This window comes from Gracilinanus agilis, chromosome 4 (assembly GCF_016433145.1).
Source record: "Gracilinanus agilis isolate LMUSP501 chromosome 4, AgileGrace, whole genome shotgun sequence".
NCBI classification, from domain to species: Eukaryota; Metazoa; Chordata; class Mammalia; order Didelphimorphia; family Didelphidae; genus Gracilinanus; species Gracilinanus agilis.
This window is the reverse complement of record NC_058133.1, coordinates 440,562,892-440,583,776: the sequence shown is the minus strand read 5'-3', so window position 1 is coordinate 440,583,776 and position 20,885 is coordinate 440,562,892. Positions and strand designations below refer to the sequence as shown.

Genomic DNA, 20,885 nt, shown 5'->3' with positions numbered 1-20,885 from the left:
TTGAAATCCAGGTTCTTTCCTTGAAGGCTAAATTCAATTGCCTCCTCTTTCAAGACTCCTTTCTAGATTCCCCTAATTGGTGGGATCTCTCAATTACTTTGCATTTATTTTTCACATACTTTTTTATTGACTTGGCTATTTATGTTTTTGTTCTCTTGCCCCTTCTTCCCCCCCAAAAGAATTCAAGCTTCTAGAGGACACACTATTTAATTTTAGTCTTTGTGTCTCCCAAAGCCTACAACAGTAGCAGCACATAGTAGGTATATATTTGTTGGGTAAATAATTGATATTTACTAAATACATGAATAACTGGTGGAGATAAATCTAGTTCCTTGGTCTAAAAAATTCCAGCAGATTCTTTTTAAAAAGAACTCTCTACCTTTAATAATGCAATTACTCAAATCTATATCAGCTCCTTCTATACTTGAAGTATTTCTACACTTGAAGTATATCTTTCAAAGATATACTTCTATAGCTAATTAAAAGATTAACTTACAAAGTGCCATAAACACCTATTACCACTTATGATACTCAAAAATTTCCTAGGGTACGGGAGGGGAAGGTTACTGGATAATCCAAAAAGTAAAAGATATTAAGTTCTCAAAAAAAGAACTGCAAAATATTCACAAATACATGAATGAACTCTAAATCACTAGCAATAAGAATAATGCAAATCAAAATAACCATGAGGCTTCACCGCACACCCTTCAATTTGACAAAGATGACCCAAAAATGCCAACAGTCAATGCTAAAGAGGTTATAGAATGATTGGCACACTAATACACTGTTGGAACTGTGCATAGGTACAAACTTTTGGAGAGCAATTTGGAATTATGCAAATAAAATTACTAAAATGTCCATATGATTTGCCCAGAGACTTTATTATATTCTTTGGGCTTATACCCCTAGGAAGCCACTGATAAGAAGAAAGTTCCCATATACACTAAAATATTTATAGTAACACTTTTCATGATAGAGAATTGAAAATGAAGTAAATGTTTATCAGTGGGGAAATGGAGAAACAAATTGTGATGCCTGAATGTAAGGAAATAGTACTATGCTATAAGAAATAATGGGTATGATGAACATAAATATCAAAAGAGCTATATAAACCTATGAAGAGTGAAGTAAACAGAGCCAAAAAAAAACAATATACACAATGACAACAATATAAATGAAAAGAATAGACACAAAAAAAAAAATGAATGTAGAAAAATTATAAAGATCAATCATGATTATAAAGTGGGAAGTTCATAAGCATTGCACATTTCCTGTATTTTCTGATTCTTTTTCAATGTATTGATCAGTTGTGATAATTTTTTCTCTTTTTGTCTTTAAAAATGCTATTTATCATATGGTATGGATCTTTGGGAGAGGGAGGAAGAGATATTGGGGGAAACCATGATGATATACAAAAGATATTGATGAAAATATATTTTTTAAAAAAGATAGTGCTGGTACTTGTCTTCTCTGTTATCTAAATTCCTGTACCTGTGACAACTAGACCAATCACCATGAGATAAGAAAATTGCATTTTGTATTAGTGGTAACATCACAGGCAAAGATCTGGCCCTCTCCTCCAGCTACTACTATAAGTTTAATTAGGGTCAAAGTTACAAAAGGAATCCAAATTCCAAACCAAGGCTGCAAAACTGGAATCAAGGTCAAGTTATCATGCCATCAGAAATTCCATGGAGTAATGGAAACATAAGGGTTCGTGATCAAAGCATGCTCAGCAAATTATCACTAGGCACAGTGAGAAAGTTAGAATCATTTACTTAATTCTCTCTCACCTAGCCAACTTCCCTGCTGAATCCTAATACTCACCTAAAAATCTATCAGAAAAGAGAAACAATTAGGTAGTTTAAAACCAAAGGCAATTAAGTTATGAGTTAGAAATTCAAAATAAAAGAAAGTTCCCTCCCTATTTCCCAATTACAAATCTTGGAATCTTAAAGCTTTCTACTATTAAGTAGAAGAAAAATCATTTACTAAAAATGCTAAATGTTATTTAAGGGAAATTAATTCAGTACAGCATTAAATTTAATTGGGTAGTTTGTTATAATTTTAATAACAGAAACAAAAAGAATAAAAACTAACAACCTAATCTAAATAGATTCTTGATTTTAATAAACTGAATTGTATGTTGGACTGTTTTATAGCCTGAGACTTTGAGCAGAGAAAACATATAACAACTGGACAACAATGATTTTTAACAAGTTCAGCAACAACTTAGTCTTTGAAAATATATATTGAAGTTTTAAACTATTCTCTCTCACATACCTATTTCAAAGGTTTTGGGATCCTGACACAAAAGTCCAAATAACTAGACTTCTGTCTATAGCACCTTTAAATAAAAGCAAGAAAAGTTCCTAACCATACTAAACCTGAGCTAAATCAAGGTAAATGGATACTATGGCTGCAAATAGTCCCATGTCAAGTAACAAAAACCAGTGTGTCAAGATCTAATAGCCAAACCCTTATTCGTCTCAGTGAACATAGACTTTGGGAATTAGTTTACTCACTAAAAAGGGTGAGATAATGGAAAACTTCTAAAGTCTACCCCATCAGAATAAGTTTTTAAAATTTAGTCTCCATCCTGATCTCCAAAACTTGGATTTAAAATTCTTTCAAAACAGGTCTTATTACAACAAATATCAATGATTATGGCATCTTGAAATACAGAAGTCGCAATTGCAACAAGTTTTTGGTATATTACTTTTTTTTCTATTACAAAGCTGGCTTTCATAAGTGCATATTTTCCAGATTCTATGTGCTTCTCAAAAATTAAAAACAAAACCCAAATACTATCACCTCATTGGTATACTTGTTAGTAAGACTGGAGTATTGTAATCCCATTTCGGTATCTCCGTGTGAATTGTCATCTCCCAACCCTAATGTTTGGGATGTTCTCTTTGACCTTTCCCATCATGGAACCCCTGGTTTCTTTCAAGGTTCATTTCAGGAACTGAAACAAGGCTTCCTACATGAGTTTTCCAGATTCCACAGCCCTCTCCAATGGTTAGTGCTATGGTGACTCAAGGAAATGTCTATTTGTTACTATATATTTATCTGTGTACATCTTGTTCCCCCAGTAAAGTATTCTTGAGGTCAGACAGGAACTGTTTTTGTACTCCAAGTATCCAGCATAATTCCTGGTATACAGCAGGTACTTAATAGATGCTTGCTGAATAGACAGTTAATAAACCATAAAGTGCCACGATCTGAGCTGACATTAACTAAAGTATGCAAGAATCTGTATTCAAGACATTTTGAACCCTTAAAAAATACATCCAAAAATAATTTGATAATCAGTTTACACTTCTTAAGATAGTCAAGTACTTTTTCATCTATCCCTTGCAAGCTTCAACATAATGTTCATCCATGAAAATTTGTTCACGCCAAAGTACTTAACCTGGCTTGGAACAAAAACCTGCATTACAACAGGAAAGAAAAAAAGAAAAAAATTTTAAACAAAAGCAGAAAAAGATCAAATGGTATACTAAAGATAATGAAAAAGACAGCTTCTTTCAAAAACCTGCCATTTTGGATTTATCAGCATTTGGCCGAGCATAGTGCCTGGCACATAAGTCCTTAATATTGTTAACTAAGAAATCCTCTGAGTATTAATCTCCTTAATCACAATGCTTACTGTGTACATTGATGTAATTCCCATATTACTGTCCCCTATAAAACTGTGGTCTAATGTTATTAAATAAGAATTTTTCTCTTCAGAGATCAATTTGGGAAACTACACATCCATTCCAATGACTTTAGACTTCTTTTCCTGACTCACTTTGAGAATCCAAGTCACATTCTTTGAGTAATTTCATGGGTGACAAACTTTTATCCTATACGGATGGATTTGGTTTTACAAAAGCAATTTAGTCAAATCTGATGAGTAAGATGGGTAATTGTTTTCTGTTTTAAAAAAAAGCTTTCATAAAAAGTGAATTGTGATCCAAAACAATATCAATAATTTAGAAAACAACCACTGAGAACCACAATTCATAAGTTTTAAATTCAATTTTCTCAAATACCTCAGAACTGATACATAATTAACCTGATTGCCCTTCTGAATGAATTCAATGTCAAAGAAACACAGCACTTGAATTCTCATGTGACTTTCAGTCATAATAACAGCTCATATTCATACAGTCTTTCATGGTTTACAACATACTTTCCTGAGAACAACCTAGGAAGTAGGTAATGCAAGTCATATTATACACAATTTATAAGATGAGGGAACTAGCTCAAAGAAGTACAGTCACGCAATTAGTTAAGTTCCAGAACCAGAACTCATACCAATGTCTCCTAAAAGCCTCAAAAGATACTTTTAAAAAGACAGCTATTGCTGCTTTTGTTATATTTGTTGTTGCCTACTCCAGTGCTCTTTCCACTGTACTAGGCCACCTGTCCTGGGTTTCGAGGATGCTGTTTTCCAACTGAAGATTTTGATAAGGGATAGTTTTTTTACCCATTTTATTGATGTCTTGATCTTTGCTTCATAGTAACCTTCCAAATTCGACATACTAAAAACCCTCCTTTGTAACAAAGGGAAGCAAGTGAGAACAATATATCTGATACAGAAATTTTGCCTGACAATGTATCATTGTCAGGATATCTCTTCTGTGTTTTACTGTTTTTCCCATTACTCAAAAATTTAATTTCCTTTTCATGATATTTTATTTTACATTGATATTTTAATATTTATCTTTGTACATTATTTTCTTGCTTCATTTCTTTCTGAATCAGTTCATAAAAATCTTTCATATATCCCTAAATTCTCATTATTTTTCTGAGAAATAAATTCATTCATATGCCTTTTTTTTCCAGTAATTCCTCAATTGATGGATACCTACTTTGTTCTTTCCTAGCACAAAGACTTGCTATGACTATTTTGATATATGTAGAAAGCAGCAGGAAAAGACTTCAGTTTGAATATTGCCAAAGGCATTTCCTAGCATAGTCATTAACACTATTCACCCAGATGCTGGGCAAGCCACTTAACCATTTGTTCTCCTTATTGTGCAAAAAAAGAATAGTACCTTATGATAGAACTAGGGTCTTTGTTTTCCTGGTGACAGGAATTAATTTTCCATAAAAAGTAGTAAAGCTGTCTCTGGAACTGATTATCCCCTTACCTCCTTTAATGCAACTTCCTCATTATCTAAGGAGGCATTAAAAAGTCTTGATGACCACTAAAGTCACTTCACCCTGCCCTGTGGACCTAATCAGAGCAGATCTCATATGGAACCTGTATCTATAAAAGCTAAGTGCTCCTTTATCTTTATTGCTATGTGAGGGCAAAGTAAACTACTTAACTATTCAGTGAATGACTTACAAAGTACCTCATCTGATCCAAAGGGAAACTTGAACTAACAGGGTGCTGGTATTAGACTTACCCTAACAGACCTATATCACAGCTTTGACAATAAGATCAAATGGAATAATATATATAAAGCAATTTGCCACCTTTAAATTACTATATAAATGTTAGCTATTTTTAATTGTTTTTTACTTTCTTAGAATTATATGCTCACTAATGAGGCTAGTTCTGACCTACAATAGAAGTTTAATAAATGGTTGCTCAATGCCAAGATAAAAAAAGTATGGACATCTTAATCACTTTTCTTTAATAATTCCCAAATGAAATAAAATATGGTGGGATCACAGCACAGTTCCATCAACAGGACATTATGTGTCAAAAGTAACCCTTCCAACTATTACTGTTTAAATCTTTTTTCATCTTTACCAATTTTCATGGAATGAAGTGAACTCTCAGAAATGTAATGCTTTGTTTTTACTTAAAATATCATCTCTATCAACTACCATTATTACTTAGAAAGATATACATTTATCCAGCTTCCCTATCAATCCTTTGCAATTTGTCACTCAAACTGAAACGATCTTCAAAGAAACCTGACTCATATTCCTATTTGTTCAAAACTTTAACTCTACTATCCATCTTTTCACAGTTAACTATCTAAATAAACCAAACTTCTTACATTTCCAACATCCTTCTATACTTTGAAGTGGAAAACACTTTGTGTATCAGGAACTTCATCCCTATCTTAAATTTTCTGTCCTAGTAAAAACCTCTTACTTCTGATATTATCATAAGTTTGTTTCTAACAAGGTGAAATAGAAAGATTTCTGTGTGCAGAATCAGATCACTAGCATTCAAATCCCAGATCTCTCTCTATTAGTGTGTTAGCACTAGTAACAAAAGTTATTTCCTCTCTCTGAAACTCAGTTTCCTCATCTGTAAAATGAGAAGTTAAGAGTAAATAAAGTTTAAGGACTCTTCCAGCTCAAATTTATGCTATAATCCTGTTTGTGAATTTAATTTAGCATAAATTCTACATTAATTATTGTCTTAAATAATAATAACTCAGTTGGTAGTTGGTCACAAGTGGGAAAAGTCCTGATGGGAGAAGTCCTATTCATTCAATCAATAAATATTTATACTATTTACCAAATCTAAAAATGTATGCTAAATACTGAGGGAAGTAAAAGACATGACTTCCACTGTAGCTAGTGTTAAGCAGCCACCTGATCCTTTCATTTAATCCTTTGTCTGTCTTGGCATGGACAAAAGCTTTTTCAGCCAAGAGCAGTTACTGTTTCAAAAGGAGAGAGGAATATCATGATTTTCTACTTGAGACAGGAAGAATAATCGAAGAAAAACTGGCAATTTGATAGTTAGAATGTCATAACAAATTCCAACCCAATATATATATCAAGTGTACAAACTCTCTGGAAACATGTTTGGAAACTTTTGGAGCTAAAACAATTTTTTTGGCAGCAACTCATGTAATTACAGTTCCAAACTAACCTAGTCAAAACATGATACTTCAGTGGATTGTGATCTCATTGACACTGGTACTCCCTATAATGAGGCAGATTCATCATCACCTATCTGTTTCTGATCTTGAATGATTCTTATCCATGCCTTCCTCTATTTGGGTTGGGTAAATCAATGTACTTGGGGCCTTCCTCTATTTTTCTTGACATTATATGAATACCAATGGAGTACACAAGCTGTCCATCAGTTATCCTTCACTCTCACCACAAGATCACCACCTTTTCTTGTCATACATCTCTCTCATGTTGCATCTGGAAAAAAAATAGAAAGAGACATTTCTTCAAAGCTAGGCCTATCTCTTCTTTTTATATCCAAACTGCAGTTTTCTAACTTCCCTTTTCACTTTTCAACACTATGCAATCTTGCTTCTGACCAAACCACTTGAATGAAATAGGCTGGGTAACCAATCAACACTTAAAACTGCTAAGTTCAATGGCCTTCTCTTAGGTCTCATTCTACTTGACCTCTCTGCCTCTTTCAGCACTAATAAAATATTCTCTTGGATATTCTCTTCTCCTTTAACTTATTATATGATGCTGCTATCTCCCTCCCAATCTTGATGATTTCTGCTTTTCAGTTGTCTTTACTGGATCATCATGCATATCAAACTTATTTGTGAAGGTTCTCCATTTCCCAAAAAAGGATCTCCTAGAGTCTCCTCTCCACAGTCTCCTCTTTGATCCAAATCAGCTTCCTTGAATTCAATTATCAATTCTCTGTACTGAATACTCTCCAAACTATATATCCAGGAAGATCACTCTTGAACTGAAGTCTTGAATCACTAAGTGATTTTAAGATATATCAATATGATATGTAATTACAGTTACATCTAATATGACCAAATTCAATATGACCAAAACCAACTTCATTTTCTTCATTCTAAACCCACTTCTTATCCAACCTTCCCTATTTCTGATGAAGAATACCACCAATCTTTCAGTCACCCAGATTTTTCAACCTTGTTGTTTCCCTCAATTCCTCTCACTTTAATCCTCCATGTGCAACCCATTTATCAACCAATTAACATTTAGTGTCAAATATGTGCCAAGTAAAGATACAGAAAGAGATCAAATGACAGTCTCTGCCCTCAAAGAAGTTTACAATTTAATGGTGAAAGACAACATGCAAAGAAATATTAAAAAAGCAAGCTATACATAGGAAATCATTAAAAAAGAGAAAGCACTGCAATTAAAAGAGATTACGGAAGATTCCCTGTGAAAGGTGAGATTCTAGTTGGGACTTAACAGAAGCCAGAGAGGTCAGTAGATGGAGTAAAGGGGAGAGATCATTCAGGGATGGAGGGTAGCCAGAGAAAATTCTGAAAGATAAGTGCTTTTTTTTTTCATGGAACATCCAGGGGGCCAGTCACTGAACCTAAGATTGCCTACTGGGGAGTAAGGTGTAAGAAAACTGGAAAGGGGGTAGGTGGTGGGTAAGGTTATGAGGAGCACTGAATGCCTAACAGAGCAGATGACATTGTATTGACTTCATCAAGCCTTATAACACTGTGATTTAATAGTTTCACTACTCTGCAAAATTTTAAATCACTAAAGAGATTTTGGCTTAGCTAACTTCATAGGAAAAACAAGCTATATAAAAAAATGCCTATTGTTTAGATAATAGAACTGTTCCATTAATGTATATATCTTAGACACTGTAGATGGACAATGAATTGGCCCCAAATTAAAGAAGAGAAAAGAGATTATACTGGAAAATTATGACCAAGTTTTTTCCCTGAAATGAAATTTAATCCTATTAAATTGATTACAAATAAAAATGTGCTAAGTATAAAGAAGAGGTTCAAAGTTCTAGGAGAAATCTGGGGAAGGAAAGACCAATTCTAGTTTTCTTGGAAAGGCCTCTCCTTTATCTACATAATTCCTACTCTAGTTCCATGTATTAAGTCTCATCTTTGGAAATTCAGTTCAAAAGCTGCTTCCTCCATGAAATAATTTCCTAAAGTCAAAAATGACCTCTTCAACTAAAATAACACTGTACCAACATCTCTCTCATCATACTTATCTGAACATCATAGTTATCTGCAAACTTATCTCCCCCTTCTACATTTACAACTCAGCCAACAGTGGAAAACAGAAAGCCTGGAGCCAGAAGACATTATATGGACACTTTCAAGTTACATACTATAGAAGAGTAATTTAATCTTTATAAACCTCAGTTTTCTCAATTGTATAATACTTGTACTTCCTACCTTCTAAGGTTGTTGTGAAGAAAATAACTTTTAAAACTTATTAACTCACATTTTTGTATTTTATGTCTACTAAATAAAGTGAGGTATTAATAAAGTGAGATATGACTGTACCACCATGGTTCTAATTCTAAACTCCAAATTGAAAAAGCAGGAGGGAAGGGATTGAGAATTGTAACAATAAAACATTCAGCACACATACATAAAAAATCATTCAATTTTGTGAAAAGGGTAAATTAAGAATAACAATTCCTACTGATCTGACTATATAAGAAGATATTTAACTTTTCTGATTCAGTCCCTGTCCCTTTATGTATTCCTAGGAATTTCAAAATTCTTTCTAGATAACAGGAGGCATCTTGAAATATTACAAAATAAGAGGTGGAAATAACTTGATTTGAGTCTTTCTAATTCATTACCCAAAATTTATTTTACCAAAAGAAAGCAAAATTGTGATTAATATTGTAAATGTTATTAAGGGTACACTGTATAGCACCTCAGTTAACTGAAAGTAATAAATATCAATATTTTAGTCATCTCATATGCAAAATAAGTATTATATTTCCTTTAAGAAATATGGATATACCTGATTCTTACCTGAAGACAAGCTACCAAACTTATCTCCAAGAACTGCTGGGAGCAGAGGAGCCTATCTCTTCCTCAGATGCTTCTTCTAGGACCTGGAATTAGACCCATTCTAGCAAATATCTGCCTCACAGGTCTTCTACAACACTTACACTGCCTACTCCTTTCCTCTCTGTGTATAAAGGAGTGTCCTATTCCCTACAAACCCTAATATTAATTCAAGCCATTCTATTCCTTTCTCTGTTCTCCAGGGTTCTTAGATATATATTTTATATTACCTGATACATCTAATGTTATCTTGGTTCAAAATGACATTTTTGTTCCATGCTGCCTAGATTTTTTTCTACCTCTAGAAATATAAACTCTGAAAACGTATGTTGTCATAATGTGAGGACATGGGACAAGAATTCTGGGACTAAAAAGTCCTGAGCTCTACTCCCAACTCCACTAACTTCCTAACAATGGGTCTTTCAGTTTCAATCTCTTCATCTATATAATAGCATATAGCATTAAGTTCACTGAATAAGTTAAAGAATCTAGGGTCCAAAACTCAGCTCAGATAATTCTAGAGGCAACTCCAACACAGTTACAAAATTATAAATCCTTGAGTTATTAAATTATTGAAATACTTTTAATTACTCACAGATTTAGTTGGAAGGGACTTCAGAAGCTATCTAGTTCAATTCCTCCCTAAAAAAGCATCTATTCATTCCTTTCATAAAAGAGATATATAAACACCCAAATTCTGTTTTAAGACCTACAATAAGAAGCCTACCATCTCATGGAGTAGCTCATTCAACTATAAGAAATTAACAACCAAAGCTAACAGATATAGTTATTAGAAAATTTATCTCTACACTTACCCAAAAACTGCCTGACTATACCTTCTACTCTTTCAGGGGGCTGTATGGGTATTCAATGAAGACTAGCATCTTTGCTGTGAGAGCTTGTCAAGTCCTTTTCAGGGCTTCTCGCCCACCTTTGGTGTCCACCTGGCACTCAACTCTTACCTGTGGCTCCAAGAAGCTATAGCATGCTCAGTAGCCACACCCTAGTAAACCCTCTTGGTAGATGGACTAAACCAGGTTGAGGTGAGTAAGCAATGAGTCTGTGAATTAGGGGGATGTCTACCTCAAGCATGTGAAGACTTTCCCTGCATAATAGGCAGATGAAAACAAATTGTTCCAATGGCCATGAAGGCAACTGAAGGAGCTGTGGAATACCTAGAGCTTGGTCAGACTTCAAAGATCCCATGGTCATTCATTGCATCCTGGCTATCACCAGTCATCCTGATTTCTATCTTGGACTCTGATGACCCTGGAAGAGAGAGTGAGGCTGAGGACTGAACAATTCTGTCTCACTTCAATTCATGGACAAGTCAAGATATCCACCCCACTATGATATCATTGGTCCTCTCTGAAAACAAAGAATGAACTTGATAATCAAGACAGCAAGGAATACTCAAGTGAATAAGAAGTTAGGAAGTGGAGAGAAGGTACCTAGTACAGAAGTATACATTATGTTAATGGAGTTGAAACCAAACAGAGGAGCTAAGGGAAATGAAATTAACTGTAAACTTTGAGCCCTCTATAGGAAGGGTTTGAGAGTTTATTGCTCAGCCCTTTTACCCTCCAATCAGAGGGGAGAGGCAGCTGAGGAGGCTTTGATTAGCAATCTCCATCCATACTGATGAGATTTCAGATGATGAGCTTATCCTGGGGAGGGCAAGATGTTCCTGGGACAAAATCCAAGCAGAGCAGCTGATGGGGAAAAAATGAGGAAGTATAAGTGTGTCAAGATTCAACTGATGGCATTGGTTCCTAGCTTTAGAGCTGAAAGGGACCTCCAGGGACTATCTAGGTCCAACCTTTTTATTTTACAAATAAGAAAACTAAGGTCCAAGAAGGTTTAGAAATTTGTCTATACAACCATGTTGCTGCTGTTCAGTCATGTCCAACTCTTGACACCCATGGGCCATAGTACTATCCATAGGGTTTTCTTGGAAAAGATACTGGAGTGGTTTGCCCTTTCCTTTTCCAGTAGATTAAGGCAAACAGATTAAGGCAAAACCTCTGGCCAAAGGTAACATAGCTAGTCAAAGGCCAGATTTTTAACTCGGTTTTCCTGACTCCAGGCCCGGTATTCTAACAACTTAGCTACCTCCTCCAAATAGCTACAGAGGAGGCAAATTTCAGAAGCAGAAATGAACCTGAATGTTGCTTTCAGAGCTAGTGTTCTTTCTGTTAGTTTTGCTGAAGAGTCTTTTTATCTACTCTTTCTTTTACATTCTTGTTACAAGACCTGAATCTTGGGGAGGGGAGGGAAGAGAGACATACTTAGAAATGAAAGCAATCTAAAAAACAAAGTAATCAATAAAATTTCAAAGAATGTTCTATAATGACTTTTGCCTTACACCTTTCATTTTAAATGCCTCCCTACCTCATTCTGACTGAAATTTTCACTCCCTTGTGACAAAAATGAAAATCAGAGAAATGGATTGGATGGCCTCTAAAGTCCTTCCCAGCTCTAAAGGTCTATGGATTAGTCAATAATATCAGATGCAATGGCCAAAATTTGATATGTCCAATACCCATTATTCCTGTTCAATAAACTCTACTGACTCTCTTTTGCCTCTAGAATCAAATATATAATCTCCTTTGTTTATCAACTTAAAGCCCTTCAAAATTTTGCTCCAATCTACTTTTCCAGATTTGTTTACCGTGTATACATTGTCTCCCATAAAGCCCCTGCAAGGCAGAAACTATTCCATTTTTCATTTTGTATTTCCATGTCCTGGGCACACTAACAGAAATTACTTTGCCCTTCTAAGCTTCAAGTTCTGTCAAATGAGATGAATAATCTTTACAGAATGGTTATGAAGAAAGTGCTTGGGAAAGGCAATGGTCTATAATGGAAAAGGTAGTTGATGGACTTGAAGTCAGAAGAGATCTGAATTCAAATACTATCTTTAATAGTTACTTACAGTGTAAACTTGAGTAAGTCACAACCTCCATAAACCTCAGTTTTCCTCAGTGTTGCACCAGATGTTCTCTAAAGTCCTTTCTAAAGGAAGAGCAAGAAGTACACAACAGAAGTTTACAATTTCATGTACCATTCTCTTTTTCTGTTCTACTTTGTATTGAAGTGGATCCCTACAAACTACTGTGATTATTTACTTCACAAGACTGCAATGAGGATATGAGATAACATAAATGCAAGCTCTCTCCAAATATAAAGTATTAAACTCTCCTTGTTGTTGTTCAGTTATTTTCAGTAATGTCTTATTCCTACTGACCCCACTGGGAGTTTTCTTGGCAAAGATACTGGAGTGGCTTGCCATTTCCTTCTCTAGCTCATTTTGCAAATGAAGAACCGAGGTCAACAGGGTTAAGTGACTTGCCCAGGGTCACACAGCTAATAAGTGCCTGAGACCAGATTTGAACCAGTCACACTAATTCAAAGCTCTACCACTAGTGTAGTTGTCTTTCTTTAGTCCTGCCTCCTTCATCATTGATTGTTCTCATCTTTGCTAATTTGCCAAGCATGTAGTGAAATCTTCGAATGTACTAATAAAACCCTGAAGGCAGATAATTATGGCTTCTCCTTTATTCCCTAGGACACCTATGTTGTGAGGAAGTTAAGATTAGTTATTGATTAGGTATTAAGATGTATCTAGCAGGAAGGAGCTGGAGCTGGGAATTCCAGGATGGAATGAGGGAGCAAGAAGAAGTGACTTGTGCTCTGGGAAGGATTACATTGGGTGTTAACACAAACTGTGGTTAGCCCTGGGAGCACTCAGAGTAAAAGGACATCCTGTATCCTAATTTTCCCCTGGGATCCTGAGTGGTGGCATCTAGCAGAGAGAGAAGATCAACAGTCCTGTGCCAAGGAAGAGGAGAAAAGTTTGAGATCTGGTGTACAGCTTTTCAAGCAAAACCCTCCCTACTTGGTACCTGAGACAACCTTGGCTCTTGGCATCCAGAGATCATCAGTGGATTGCAGTAAGAATCCCAAAGCCACAAAGCCCCTAGCTGAGCTGCTCAAGCCTGGCAGGTTCCAGGTCTGAGGCAGTCACCCAGAGACTCCACTGCTCCTTGGGCCCTGTCAGTTTAGATTACTAAGTTAGTATAGAAATAAGTCTTCCCTTTCCCTGTGGGTTATGTCATTAGATTTAAGGGTTTAAGAAGATATTCCTATCCCACCTTTTAGTTGTTCATAATTAAATCCTGTTACCTTGTCTGTTGAATTCAAAGCCTCTGGTCAGAGTGACAGTTAGCTAACTGTCATTTGTCAGTTAGGAGTAGCTTGGCTGTTCAAGTCTTCATGTCCAGGTCTAATCTCTCATAAATCCCAGTGTGTGTTCCCACAAACCACTTAGTTTATTTATAATATCCCTGGTGACCCCATTACCTTTACTTATATTTTCCACACCTATCATAATATCTTTTTTTTTTTTAAACCCTTACCTTCCACCTTAGAATCAGTACTATGTATTGGTTCTAAGGCAGAAGAGTGGTAAGGGCTAGGCAATGGGGATTAAGTGACTTGCCCAGGGTCGCATAGCTAGGAAGTATCTGAGGTCAGATTTGAAGTCTCTGGGTCTGGCTCTCAATCCACTGAGCCACCCAGGTGCATTCCCCTATCATAATATCTTGCAAATATTAAGTCCTCAATAAAAAGTAGGAGAAAAAGTATGGCAACAAGAAAACTATAGTTAGAAATCTACCACAATAATACAGTAACAAATTAGAAAGGGTCTATATCAGTGACGAGCAAACTTTTTAAAGAGGGGGCCAAAAGAAAGGAAATGCTCATCTGTCAGTCTGTTTCTAAGGCAACTCTTTCAAAGTTTCATTGTATTGTATCCTACTCATTGTGTTCATCAGATTAGGAATAATGTGGCTTGGGGCCGATAGAATATTTCAGGTGGCCCCATCTGGCCCGTAGGCCATAGCTTGCCCATCACTGGTCTAGATGAAGAATTAGTGTAAATGGTAAAGAAAAGATGAATGACAAAAATGTATGGATTCGATATGGGAAAAGTGATCAATTTCAAAGTTTTTAGTTTGGCTAATGGGAAGATAAGTAATATAACTGGCATAGAGAATCTGTTATAAGAAGCAGATTTTCACAGAAAAGACGACATGCTTATAGAGTTACACTTAAGAATTAAAAATGAGGGGGCAGCTGGGTGGTTCAGTGGATTGAGAGCCAGGCCTAGACACAGGAGGTCCTAGGTTCAAATCTGGCCTCAGACACTTCCCAGCTGTGTGACCCTGGGCAAGTCACTTGACCCCCATTGCCTACCCTTACCACTCTTCTGCCTTGGAGCCAATACTGTGTATTGGCTCCAAGACAGAAGGTAAAGGTTTAAAAAAAAAAGAATTAAAAACTTAAAAACCCTGCCTTGTGTGATCCTTTCATTTTAAAGACAGTGAAATCACAATCCAGAGAAGTAAAATGATTTGCCTATGGTTCATACTACAATTTGCCAAAGCTTGGGTGTCTACTGAGTCCTGAGCCTATGCTTTTTCCATCATGACATGCTGTCAAGAATTTAAGGTGATCATATCAGCTTACTCAAATGAGGATATCCTAATGGCAGGAGATGAAGAGGTAGTCGAAGGGGCAACTAAGTAGCACAATAGATGGAGAGCACCAGGCCTGGAGTTAGGAGGTCCTGGGTTCATATCTGGCCTCAGACACTCATAGCTTTATGACTCTGGGCAAGTCACTTAAAACCAGTTGCCTAGCCCTCACAGGTCTTCTGTCTTAGAATCAAAACTAAATCAGATGGTAAGGGTATTTAAAAAAAAAAAGAAAGAAAGAAAAAAAAAAGAAAGAAGTTGAAGCTTGGAAAGTTTTAGGTCAATGATTTAACCTGTGTGGGCCTTAGATTCCTCACAAAACAAAGAGACTGAACTAAATTATTTCTGTACTACTTTCTGACTCTAAAATGCTAAAGCTGAACAAATGACTTTTAAGACAGATAATGTATAAATAGTGTGCCAAATCCTGAGCTTTGGGTAATACCCACAAGCTGAAGACAGGAATAGTGAGAAAGGCACAAGAAGAACCAGAAAAGTTATCATTAAAAAAAAGTCATAATGCTTGACTTTTGAGTAGTTATTCTGAGATGTTCTAAAATATGTTATTTTATTGAGGAGTTAAGGGGGCATGGAATAGAAGAGAAACTCAAGTATTTTAGAATTATATACTCCTATACCTTAATAAGTCCACTCTATTAGAATTTTGCCTTATAATTACTTCTAATCATTCACAACTAACAGATTACTTGTTATGTTTTCATCTACAAATTCACCTTTTTAGGTTCAATAAACCTAAATGAGGATAAATAAGTCTGCCTGTCTTTATGATACATTTTGGATAGTCCTCCTGAAAAATGTTTAAGGGAATAGAAAAGAAAGTTTCTTCCACTCATCAAAACTCTCAAACATAAGAATTGAAATGAATAACCATTAATATTTAGTGTCTTCCATATTAAAAAAATGTAAAATCTTATTCCTTCTTTAAGGCCCCACTCAAGTCCCATGTCCTTTATGAAGCCTGCCTTGCCCACTCATTGATCTCCTCTCCTTAATTTTATAAATTTCATTATCTAAAATGCTTACCTAATCATAAATTACTTACATTTTAAAACTTTTTATGTTTGCTTTATTGATATCATAATTATTAAATGCTAATTATGTGCTAGACACTATGCTAAGACAAGCAGATATAAAAGAAAGGCAGGGTGGTCACTGTTTCAGAATGAAAAGGGTATACATATTGAAAGGTTATGAAGATAAAAGTGGCAGAACTGAGCAACAGATTAGATATAGAGGGTGATGAGAGAGTGAGGATTAAGGATGTTGCTTAGTTTGGGAGTATTAGTTACTGAGAGGATGGTGCCCCCTGAAAAGTAATAGTATAGTTAAGAAGAGGAATGGGCTTGGGGGGAGATGAGGGGAGATAAAATTCAGTTTTAGGCATACTGATCACAGGTTGTAGAAAGGACTTCCAGGTGGAAATGTCTAAAAGGCCAGTGTATTTTTGAAGCTCTCTTTTATCAAAAAATCTGTTAGATTAAATATGGTGCTTTGCCATCATAAAAAAAATCATTTGGGATAAATGAAAATTTTTCAAAGTTACTTAAGTAATGGATATAGAGCACTGCACAAAGTAGGTATTAAAGAAAACAACTTTAGGTAAGACAAGGTGCTTTCCCTCCTAGTGCTGACAGGGTAGTAGAAAAGACTCTAAATGAGTGCAGACTTTCATTTGGCAGCAAGATTTACCAGCTCAGTCAGTCAGCCCATTTTCTAATAGTTTGGTGAGTGTATTAAACTTAAAACAAAACAAAACAAAAACATCTCTATCCACCTTATTTTACAAGAGCTCAACTCTAGAAGCTTCTGTCGTCCAACATTTTTAACTGCACAAAATGAAAGGCATGACTTATTGGACTTCTTTCTTGATTAACCTTCACATACATCTAATTAGCCATTACCAAGGAGATTCATAAGGACAGTTAAATATAAGAACTCCACCCATTAAAAGGGCAATTTTCACAAGCTATAATACAAAAGTGTCATTTATCTTGCTCAGTTACAGAAAGATAATTAAAACCATCTAGACCGCAGTATACCTATAAAGCTTTCTAGAGGCATCTTGGCATGGAAGACAGAGCAAACAAAGAAGACATGAATTCAAGTTCTGCCACTGATCCTCACTGCAGTGATCCCAGCTACCTCTCAACATTCTAGGTACTCTTAAGTTTCTAAGTTGCAGAGAAGGTTATAAGACCTTCATTATTAGAGGAAGTTTCCTCAGTGAAGAGTAATTTTTACAAATTAAATCATTGATCCTGTACACACCTCTCTCTACAGGTGATTGGACTGTTTCATTTCCTCTCAAAAAATAATATTTTAAAATCCTTATCAAATCTTAAATATTTTGTGGGATAAAAGTAATTTGTTTTGTGTTTCTTTTCTTTTTAAATTCCCAGTTTTATCTATGACCAACAATTCTTATATCTATTCCTATTCAATAGATCTTGAAGCAATGATTTCTAATTCAATATGTTAACCAAATGCAATTTAATTTCAAAATGCTTTGTGTTATTGCTAATAAAAGAATTTTCATTTTAGAGTGTTTTTAACAAAAATTATATCGTACTATTCTGCTGCTAATGTTGTTAAATTATATCTAAAATTTGCATCGAGGACTATCTAGTTCTGTTATCTATTCCTTTAATGCTTATATATTTATTGTATTCTTTGAAGCACTACTTTCTAGAACATTAATGCAAAGTCATTTTTTATTTTTGCATTTTTAAATTAATAATTTTCTCGGTGAGGAATAGAATCAAATATGTTAAAAGAGGTGGAGAATGGATTTGTTTAAATGTCTACGGTGCCAGGATAACAAGAATCCTCAGCCCAACCCCATCCCACTCCAGTCTCCCCATGCTCATTTTAATGTAAAAATGTCCCTTTAAACTAAATCTTTCAGACTTAGATTAGAAATCACAGTTAATTTCATAGAATTGTACAAGTACTATTGTCTCCTAAGTTTTTCCAAACTTCTTCCTACTGAACAAAACTTAATTTTCTCTTGCTCCAGTTTTTAGTGGTGGTAGTTTTAATAGAATAAAATGGATTGATTGAAAAGACAGCAAGAAGATGATGATGAAGGCACAGGGCACTGCTGGGCAGTAACTTCAAGAGAAACCGAGTTGTTTTTTTGAGTAAAGAAAATACTCAATCTCCCTTTCTCTCACGGATCTTATCTTTTTCCGGATAAACGATAACTCAGTTTCCCTAATCCAAAAAACAAATGCTAAATCTGCCAACTGGAATGCTTCTGGAGCCAAAAGCTGCAGCCCCAGCCCCGGGGCTAGTCAGAAGGGAGGAGAAGTCACCTTTCACCTGCCGAGCGAGAGGAAGCAGTAAAAGCACACCTCGGGAAGGGGACACCCTGTTCAATCAAGTTCTGGAGTCATAGATTTGGCCAGTGTCGATGACAAGCCACGGGCCGAGTCCAAAAATCACTTTCCTGGGGACTTTGCCAAGTGGATTTAAGGGAGTTTTAGGACTCGACCTCCTCCTATATGGCTTTGGACAAACCCGGGACTGTCCCGGGGTTCAGGGGCAGCCACGAACCCTGGTGGAGTGGCCCGCAGGTGGGGCCCCAGCCGGGTAATGCACCCACACACGCGAGAGGTAGGGCGAGGAGTCCGAAGTCATCTTGGAAAGTTGGGGCAAGGGAGGGGGACGCAAGCGTGGAAGGGGGAGGGGGACGCGGGCCGTCGCACACAGAGGGAGATTAAGCATCACGGGGTTGGGGAGTGTCAAGGGCTCGCCCCAGGAGGACCCCCCCACCCTACTCCCGATCCCAGTGATCGAGAGAGTCCTGGACAAGCTGGTTCAGGCTGGCCAAGGGAAGGAAAAAAGGGGTCCCGGCATGACCCCGGAGCGTGTGCCCGTAGCGCGGAGGTGCTCAGCGCGGGCTCCCGTAGAGGAGGGGGCGACTGCGGGCTCCGCTTACCCCTGCTGCGGGCCTCCGATACGGGAAGCGGCGGCGGCGGCAGCGCGGCGCCGCTTGTGGAGCAGACAGAGCACCAGGAATGCGGCCCCGGCCAGCGAGGAGTTCCGCGCCGTCAGGTACTTGCTGTAGGCCGCCATAGCATGGAACGAGCCCGGGACGGGGACGCGCGCCCGCTGCTACGACTGCCCGAGCCGAGGAAGCGCGGGGGAGGCTGGGAAGCCGGGGTAGGGCTAGCGGGAGGGTGGAGAGGGGAGGCGAGCGAAGGGCCGTGCCCCGCGCGGGCCCGCCCCTCGTCTTTCCTCGCTTCACGCGATTCCCCGCCCCGCGCCTGCCTTGACCACGCCCCCTTCAGTGCCCTCTCCCTTAGGAAGCCCTCTCCCCGCACCCCCTGTGCTTACCTTTTTTGCTTGGTTATGGGCGGCAGTTGTTTGAACTTGAACCCCTCCGCCTCGGAAGTCCTTCCATTCTCTCTCCATACGGTCTTGACACTTCCTTCCAACTCTCCAGGGATTCTTGAGAACTAGAAAAGCATGCACAAGCTGAGTATGCCTTACCTACCCGTTCTGACTCTCCCCTCCCCCCACGCCAGCCCCAGGTACTATCCCAGGAAAGAGGTGAACATGACACTAATGAGCCTTGTGGCTTCGGAAGGCCCCTCTGCAAACCTGCGGACGGGCGAGACTGGCTGCCCCTAGCGCGTACAAAGGTAACCACAGGAACCTTGTTGCTTTCCTGGCCCTCCTCCAAGAAGCCAAAAAGGTATCACAGATAAAGGACTGCCTTCATTATCCCATCAGCCCCAGAAAGGCTGTAGTTTTTCACTTTGGGAACAAGGGAGTGGGGGCTTCAGAAAAGAAAGAAATAAAGATTCATTACGCCTCCTCCAGTCCACAAAGGACTACACACCAGGGAAAGTGGCAATTTTGACGCCGCCAGAATGTAGAACAAAAGGTCACTCTTTACCTTTACCTCCTCCTCCCCACTCTTGCTCAATAAAGCCTGGGGTGATTTGTTAAGGCAGGCAATAACAGCCAGAGGCAAAAAGGAATGGAAAAAGAAAAATGTTTGGCCCCCTGACTTTTAGAGTAGGTAGACAGCAGAAGTGATCTCCGAAGCAAAATAATAATAATAATAATAATAATAATAATAATAATAATAATAATAATAATAATAATAATAGTAAGGCAGTTCTAAACAGTCATGACAAGAATTTGGGCAAGCTGACTGAGTGGTTGGGTCTGAATGGAAAAGAGCTGACCCAAGCAGGACAGAGATGAGATGGAACCCCGCCAAGACCTTGCCATTCAATGGTACCTACCTAATGCCTTTTGGGACAAGATTTGTGATTGCTGGAAACTATTAACATCGAAAATCAGCACCTTCCAAAAGAATCGTCTGAGACACTGAAAACTTAAATGAATTGCTCTGGGTCACACAGGCAAGATGTATACAAGAAGCAAGACTTGAACCCCTGGTCCCAAAGCTAGTTCTGGTTATTACCTCTATGATTGTTATACTGGGGTTTTTGTTGTTGTTGTTGTTGTTGGGTTTTTTTGTTTTTTGGTTTTTTTTTGCTAAAATGAAATTAGGAGCTCAGACTTATTGGTTAAGCCACAGAATGAAGTGGCTTCAAATGACAAGACACAGGTACTTATCAAACATAAGGTTTAACCACTA

The 20,885-nt window shown here is 37.4% G+C and overlaps 1 protein-coding gene across 10 annotated transcripts in view; it reads right to left on the bottom strand.

The window, feature by feature from the left end:
- ABCD3 (ATP binding cassette subfamily D member 3) overlaps positions 1 to 20,277 on the bottom strand; it is a 135,125-nt gene extending 114,848 nt beyond the window's left edge. For 3 of the 10 annotated variants that reach the window (XM_044672051.1, XM_044672052.1, XM_044672057.1), the window contains exons 1-2: positions 19,247 to 19,393; positions 10,710 to 10,720 (exon numbers count right to left, since the gene is read on the bottom strand). In XM_044672051.1, coding sequence (XP_044527986.1) covers positions 10,710 to 10,720; positions 19,247 to 19,345 — 110 coding nt within the window. In that variant the 5' untranslated portion in view covers positions 19,346 to 19,393. Of the gene's footprint in view, positions 1 to 6,838; positions 7,050 to 7,072; positions 7,120 to 10,709; positions 10,721 to 19,208; positions 19,394 to 19,606; positions 19,729 to 19,873 lie in introns of those variants that run through there. The other 7 variants (XM_044672058.1, XM_044672053.1, XM_044672054.1 and 4 more) reach the window with 7 other exon arrangements.
- Between the last annotated feature and the right edge of the window lie 608 nt (positions 20,278 to 20,885).